The sequence below is a fragment of the Capra hircus genome, chromosome 26 (genome assembly GCF_001704415.2).
Source record: "Capra hircus breed San Clemente chromosome 26, ASM170441v1, whole genome shotgun sequence".
Classification (NCBI taxonomy): domain Eukaryota; kingdom Metazoa; phylum Chordata; class Mammalia; order Artiodactyla; family Bovidae; genus Capra; species Capra hircus.
In genome coordinates this window covers 7,931,351-7,939,086 of record NC_030833.1, presented here as the reverse complement: position 1 = coordinate 7,939,086, position 7,736 = coordinate 7,931,351, and the positions used below count along the sequence as shown (strand labels likewise).

The following is a 7,736-nucleotide window of genomic DNA, read 5'->3' as shown; positions in this document are numbered from 1 at the left end:
GATAATCTTTTCCTGTTCTCATTCATTTTTGTTACTTTTATATAGGTGCCTCCTTGTAGTCCCAACTGCTGCTGCTAAGTCGCGTCAGTCGTGTCCGACTCTGTGCGACCCCATAGACGGCAGCCCACCAGGCTCCACCGTCGCTGGGATTCTCCAAGCAAGAACACTGGAGTGGATGGCCTTGCTCTAATTCTCGGGGTCGGGGGGGGAGGGTTGGCTATTTCCCAGGGGGGGGTTGTTTTCCCGCTCTTCCTCATCTTTGTCCACGGATCTCCAGTCAAAAGGCTCTCATTTAGGGGAGTGCGGAAGAAGCGCACCTGTCTCCCTGGCTTTGCGACTCGCCCCGCCTCGCCCCGCCCCTCCAGCCCCAGCCCTAGCCCCGCCCCGTCCCTTCAGCCCCAGCCCAGCCCCGCCACTCGAGCCCCGCCCCACCCCGCGGGGATTGGGACTACACTTCCCAGGAGCCCTTGCGCGGCTACCACAGCGGCAGCGTTCGCCGTAGGTTGGGACGCGAGGGCCCGAGCTGCAGCGGGGGCGGGTCGCGATGGCCGCGTGGGGCGAGCTGCTGGCCGGCGTGCGCGGGGTGCTGCTGGACATCTCGGGCGTCTTATACGACGGTGGTGAGGGCGGCGGCGCGGCGATCGCCGGCTCCGTGGAGGCGGTGGCGAGGTGAGTGGGCCGTGCTGGGCGCCGGGCGCTGAGCTCAGCCGGGTCCCGAGGGCCACCGGCCCGGGGCGGGCGGGGGACGGGGCGGGGCTACTGCTGCTGCTTTGGCCCCGCCCCGCGGGGCAGGCAGAGGGCCGGCCCTCCGGACCCGGGACCCCATTTGCCGGCCCCTGAAGAACCCTGAGGCGTTTCGGGTTGCGCCAGCGGTCCGGCACCCCTGGGCGATCGTGGGGCTCTGCTGGTTAGAGTTGCTCCACTGTCCAGCAGGGTAGCCCCTTGCTGCTTGTTGCTGAGTCTTTGGAATTGGGCTAGTCTGAGTTCGGATATGCTAAGTGTGTAGTCCACAGCAGATTTCAAAGACTTAGTGTTCAGTTCAGTCGCTCAGTCGTGTCCGACTCTTTGCGACCCCATGGACTGCAGCACGCCAGGCCTCCCTGTCCATCACCAACTGCCGGAGTTTACCCAAACTCAGGTCCATTGAGTCGGTGATGCCATCCAACCGTCTCCTCCTCTGTTGTCCCCTTCTCCTGCCTTCAATCTTTTCCAGTATCAGGGTCTTTTCAAATGAGTCAGTTCTTCGCATCAGGTGGCCAAAGTATTGGAGTTTCGGCTTCAGCATCAGTCCTTCCAATGAATATTCAGGACTGATTTCCTTTAGGATGGACTAGTTGAATCTCCTTGCAGTCCAAGGGACTCTCAAGAGTCTTCTCCAATACCACAGTTCAAAAACATCAATTTCTTCAGCACTCAGCTTTCTTTATAGTCCAGCTCTCACATCCATGACTACTGGAAAAACCATAGCTTTGACTAGATGGACCTTTGTTGACAAAGTAATGTCTCTGCTTTTTAATATGTTCTCTAGGTTGTTCATAACTTTTCTTCCAAGGAGTAAGGGTCTTTTAATTTCATGGCTGCAGTCAGCATCTGCAGTGATTTTGGAGCCCCCCCAAATAAAGTCTGTCACTGTTTCCACTGTTTCCCCATCTATTTGCCATGAAGTGATGGAACCAGATGCCATGATCTTAGTTTTCTAAATGTTGAGCTTTAAGCCAACTTTTTCACTTTCCTCTTTTACTCTCATCAAGAGGCTCTTTAGTTCTTTTTCACTTTCTGCCTTAAGTGTGGGGTCATCTGCATATCTGATGTTATTGATATCTCTTCCGGCAATCTTGATTCCAGCGTGTGCTTCATCCAGCCCAGCATTTCTCATGATATACTTTGCATATGATTGAGAAAAAGACTTAGTGAGAAAAATGTAAAAAGTTCATTATATCATTTTGTATTGGTTACATGTTTGAAATGATAGTAATTTGAATGTGTTAGCCAAAATAAAATATATTTAATAATTCTACCTGCTTCTTTTGATCTTTGTTATTGTGGTTACCAGAAATTTTAAATTACTATGACTTGGGTGGACTGCACTGACCATCTGCTTAGACAGTAGGAGGGCATCTTGCCCGTTAGTCTTATGCACCGAGGACACTGCCAGGACTGCTGGTGGCACCACTGGACCCCGGGCTTTGTAATTGCCATTGGCATCTCAGAACCAGAAAGTAAGAGGGTCCATCATGGTGCAGGGAAGGAGGAAGTGCCTTCCATCTGGGGGAACAGTGGCTTCAAAACCTGAGGAGGAGAGCGTGGCAGGTTCCCCTTCACAGAACTGAAGGGCGAGTGAGGATGGGAGGGTGGCAGAGTCTGGCTGCAGCCTTGTGAGTCGGGCAGAGCTGTTTGGGTTCCATCCTGAGTGCAGGGAAAAGTCACTGAAGATTTTAGGCAAGAGTGTCATGGCATCTGATTTATGTTTTAAAGAAATTAAAATATAAGAAGTGAAAGTATATAAGTACCAGGTTCCCTGGTGGCTTAGATGGTGAAGAATCTGCCTGCAGTGCAGGAGACCCGGCTTTAATCCCTGGGTCAGGACGATACCCTGGAGAAGGAAATGGCAGCCCATTCTGATATTCTTGCCTGGCAGACTACACGCAGATCCTGGCAGGCTACAGGCCATGGGGTTGCAAAGAGTTGGACACAACTGAGCAACTAGCGGTTTAGTTTTATACAAGTACCAAATGAAAACAGCAGAGATTCCCTTTGAAATCTTGGAGTGGGAGAAGAACTTTCTAGCTCTGCCCCAAAATCTAGACTCTCATCTTACATTGCTTATGGAAGACGCATTTGGCGTTATCTATCAGCATCTGCCTGATCTGTGAGAAATGACCTGGGTGGGAGGGCGTTTGTGGCAGTGCCTGTGAGAGAGCCAAAGACTAGAAGCACCTCAACTGTCCGTCACAAGGGGAGTGTTACAGTCTCAGTCTATCAGTGAAGTTCTGTGCTGTATAAAAACGAATGAGCACCCCTGCCGTATAGGCGTCCCATGTAGACGGGATGTGCTCTGTGCTGTCCTTTGGGTGGAAAAGGTAGAAATGCAAGCATGTGTGCCTGCTAGTATGTTTGCATAAGGAAGCTGGAGGGAAGAACTTCACTGTGTGAAGAGCTGCGGTGGCTGCAGGAAGGCGTGGGAACAAGACTCTTCCCTGGCTAACTTGGTGTATAAACATTTTTACATGTTTTTGAACCATGTGGATGTATTTTCCTGTTCAGGATACCAAAAAAGGAGTATTTTCCGAATTTTGTCTCAGTAAAGCTGGAAAAAATGCCGCATTTCCCTACCCCCACTCCCACCAACTCTTTTAAGAAGATCTCTGTCTGCAAAGCACAGAACCAGCTGTCAGTGGGGCAGACGGCAGGGCTCCAGAGGAAACAGGAGAGCCGCCAGCTGTGAGATCCTTGTGTGGTCCAGGGAGACACGGAGGGGCGTGGGCCAGTGGGTGGAGAGGAAGAGAAGGAGGGGAACTCACGAGACCTTTTGGGAGCAGGACCAGTGGGACCTTGGCCCACTGGATGTATGGGATATTGTGGGGAGTCGGACCAATGGGACCAGCCAGTGTATGGGATATCGTGGGGTCCAGGGAGAAGATGAAGTGAAGAACGGCTCTGGTGTTGGGACTGCAGCACCTGATGAGATGGAGAGGGGCCAGCGGGGGGTGCAGGCAGGTGCGATGATGGCTCTTGACGCAGAGCCTGGCTCACGATAGACCCTAGGAGTGTGCCATGTAAATCTCACTTCCCACGTTCATATAGGAATTCCTGTTGTATGTGCTTTTAATTATTTTAAATTTAGGGCCATTTAAAAGCATCTTTACATTAAAGTAAAATACTCATCTCTTCTCCTGAGGGGGGTGTAGTTACCCATTTTCAGTTATTTTCAGTAGCGCTGCCACAAACATTCTAGAACATGTCTTTGGTGAATGCATGGTTGCGTTTCTGCTGGGCACAGACCCAGGGGTGGACTTGCCGATCCTAAGATAGGCCTATAATCGTCACTAGAAGATGCTGTTGGGTCATTTCCCAAAGTGGTGTATGTGAGCGTCCCCGTGGCTCCGTTCCTTACAAACACATGGGTTTGTGAGTCCTTGGCATCTTCGCAAGGTCATTTTTGCTTCTAGAAACCGGAGTCGTAAAGGAGGTCAAGGATATGGACAGAGCCTCAGTCCCATCTGTCCACCTTCTGCGGAGAAGCACAGAGTAGCTTCAGCAATGGCCTTGGAGGAGGTCGGGCTGATTATGAGCCCTTGCTTTCCAGTCAGTAGCATGGGTCTGGGGTGCACCCTTCCTGGGCCAGTGTGGCTCTAGGGATCCCTCAGGGAGCACTTCCTCTGTGCTGGGTATCCGTGTCGCTCGTACCCCGCTGCTGGGAGGTGGCTGTTATCTCCCTTGGTCAGCCGAAGCCACTGCGGCCCAGGGCTTGCCAGGTCTCCGCTGGGATAGCCCTGGGACCATGAGAATGTAGGTCCGCCCCACTCCTACCCTCTGTGCTGCACCTGCGCGTAGAGTCCTTTGAGGGAGACACGGGTATTGAAAAAGGGCGGGGGTCTTCTCTCTAGCAGCCTCCCTGGGTGATGCTCCCCCGACAGGCTGTCCCACAGTCTGCCCACACCCCCGGGTGTGACTCTAGGGGGTTGATCCCTGCTCCATTAACCACAGAGGGTTTGGACTGGTGTGCCCCCTGACAGACCCTCGGGACACCTTTTGTCTTAAAGGAAAGGAAAAGTGAAGTTGCTCAGTTGTGTCTGACTCTTTGTGACCCCGTGGACTGTAGCCTGCCAGGCTCCTCCGTTCATGGGATTTTGCAGGCAAGGGTACTGGAGGGGGTTGCCATTTCCTTCTCCAGGGGATCTTCCCGACCCAGGGATCGAACCCGGGTCTCCCACGTTGCAGGCAGACGCTTTACCGTCTGAGCCACCAGGGAAGCCTCATCTTGGTCTGCTTTAATTCAACTGATTTATCTGACTGGAGTGTCTCTGATAGCAGCGACACTGTATCAGTCTAGCAGCCATATAATAGCAGGCTGTAGGAATAGTCCTCAAATGCATCCCAGCTGAGAGGGGAGAAGTGCCTTCCCCATCGAGCGCAGGATTGTTTCTGGTGATTGACCATCATGCTGCCCAGGGGCCTGGAGAAGGAGGCCTGGAGATCTGAACCACCCTGGGGCTCCCTGGCATAGGACCACACCCGTCCCCACAACTCTTCCCCACCCACCAGGGCCTTGCCAAGGGACCTGTGTGGCCCCTTCTCCCCCTCCGCCCACCTCACCTCCATACTCCCAGTTACATAGACTTTGGGTGGATTTTCCCCTGACCAGCCCCTTAGCAGCCGAGCATCCACAGAACTGCTCCCCCCACCCTCCCCACACACACTGCAGCACCCTCTGGCTCAAGATTCTTTTCTCTCCAAAGACTAGGCCCCTCCACTCAGACCCAGGCCTCCCATGGCCAACTGATCACATTCAGGCCCAAGGGAGCGGCCCCCGCCCTCCTGTGGGTGCCGCCGGAGCCCCGTGTCCAGACCCTCCTGGCAGCGAGCGTGTGTGGATCCCCTCCCCAGTAAAACCTGCCTGCTCCTGGAGTGTCCCTGGGGATGTCAGTCTTTGGGACACTCTTGCCCTCTCTTAGTGGCTGAGCCAGGAATAAGCTCTCCTGGCTGGCGGGCCCTGCCTTGCTGGCCTCGGTGGAGACCCCTGGGCTTGCATCGCTCTCTGTAATTGTTTTGTAGCCGCACCCTGCCCTCTCTGGGCTCCTTGATATGCGAGGCTGGCTTTGAAGTCGCGGGGAGCTCAGAGGAAGTCCCTGGGGTGAGAGCAGAGCCCGAGCGATGATGGGGTCCCCGGGACCCTGGGGGGTGCTTGCCTCCAAGATGTCTCCCTATTGCCATGGGTGCCCAAACCGCACCTTCTGTTCTGGAAACCCCGGTGCGGGGGAGGCGACTCGCTGCTCCTCTTCCTAGCTGTCCGTGGTGACAGGTGTCCCCAGCTTTTGAAAAAATCCCCACCTTTTGGGGGATACAGAGCACATGGGGAATATCAGCTTTGCTTTTTAAGATGCTGTTGTTGTTTAATCGCTAAGTCGTGTCCGACTCTTTGCATCCCTGTGGACTTTAGCCTGCCAGGCTCCTCTGTCAGTGAGATTCTCCAGGCAAGAATACTGGAGTGGGTTGCCATGGGATGGAACCCGAGTCTCCTGCCTTGGCAGGCAGATTCTTTACCACTGAGCCACCGGGGAAGTCCTTTTAAGACAGTATGGACCACAATAATAGCATCACCAGTGATGGTCGGGAGGCCTGCTATGTCCCAGGCAGATGTTTGATCGCACAAGCTACCTTCACAACCAGTGCGTTTCCAAGCAGAGCCTGAGGCTCAGAGAGTTTCAGAAACTGGCACAAATGGGAAAAGTCATTGAACCGGGACTGCCTCCTCTGCACCCCCGAAGCCCGTCCACCCGGCTCCAAGCCCCAGTTTTCCCTGCAGTACCTCACGGCTTCTCATCAAAGATGCACTTGTTCATTTTTTCGTTCACGTGTTTGTCAAGTGCTTTTGATGGCTCAGCTGGTGAAGAATCCGCCTGCAATGTGGGAGACGTGGGTTTGATCCCTGGGTTGGGAAGATCCCCTGGAGAAGGGAAAGGCTACCCACTGCAGTATTCTGGCCTGGGGAATTCCATGGACTGTATAGTCCATGGGATCTCAAAGAGTCAGACACGATTGAGCGACTTTCACTTCTCACTTTTCTTTATACTAGGCTTCCCCGGTGACTCAGATGGTAAAGAATCTGCCTGCAATGCAGGAAACCCAGGTTCGATCCCTGGGACGGGAAAAATCCCCTAGAGAAGGGAAAGGCTACGCACTGCAGTATTCTGGCCTGGAGAATCCCATGGACAGAGGAGCCTGGTGGGCAGCCCACGGGGCCACAACTGAGTAACTGAGCGCCCCACACTTTCACTTTCACAGTCTTCCATGCTAGAGACACAGCTGGAGGCCCTGGGCCAGGGGCAGTGAGTGGGGCAGATGGAAGTCCCTGCCCCCAGGGAGGCTGACCGCCCGGGGGAGAGCAGCGTAAACAGCACCCAGAAGGCAAGTGTCAGAGGGAGAGAGACTGAACCGCTGCGGAAATGGGAGCCGAGGTCGGGGAGCCTGGCCACGTGGAACCAGTGACGTGTAAGCCAGGCTCTGGACCTGTCCTCTGGGCCAGTCGTGTCCCAGATGGGAGAGCAGGAGATCCAGGCCTCCTCGAGCCACTGGGTAGGCCAGGTGGGGCCCGATTACTGCCCCGGGGCTTGTGGTGGGCGTGGTCCCGGGACATCTGTAACTGGCCTGGGTCCCCCCAGCAGGCCCTTTATTGGAGTCCATCCTTGGGCAGTTGGGCTCCCCAAGGGGAGCCATTCAGAGGCAGGGCGTGGCACAGCGGGGGCTGCCCCGCACAAAGGGAGCCCCGGAGGCATCTGCATGTGAAAGGCGGGGAGGGGGGCATTTACTGCATCCTGTCTCGGGCACTAAAGCACAGCTGCGGGGGCCCCCTTGGCCCAGCCTTTTCGCGGCAGCGGAAGGAAGCAGGGCCCGCCTTGGCCGAGCAGCCCCATAAAGCAATTGCCACCCGGGACTCACAGACCCGCGGCCGCTGCTTCCAAATGTGCACACAAGCCCTGTGACCCTATGAAAGTCAGGCCCCACCCCTCAGGCCT

The 7,736-nt window shown here is 54.9% G+C and overlaps 1 protein-coding gene across 1 annotated transcript in view; it reads left to right on the top strand.

Moving 5' to 3' along the window:
- The window catches only part of LHPP (phospholysine phosphohistidine inorganic pyrophosphate phosphatase), a 128,008-nt gene continuing 120,716 nt past the window's right edge, over positions 445-7,736 (top strand). The window contains exon 1 of the mRNA XM_018041189.1: positions 445-669. Within this exon, the coding sequence (XP_017896678.1) occupies positions 545-669 (125 nt within the window). The 5' untranslated portion in view covers positions 445-544. The remainder of the gene's footprint in view (positions 670-7,736) is intronic.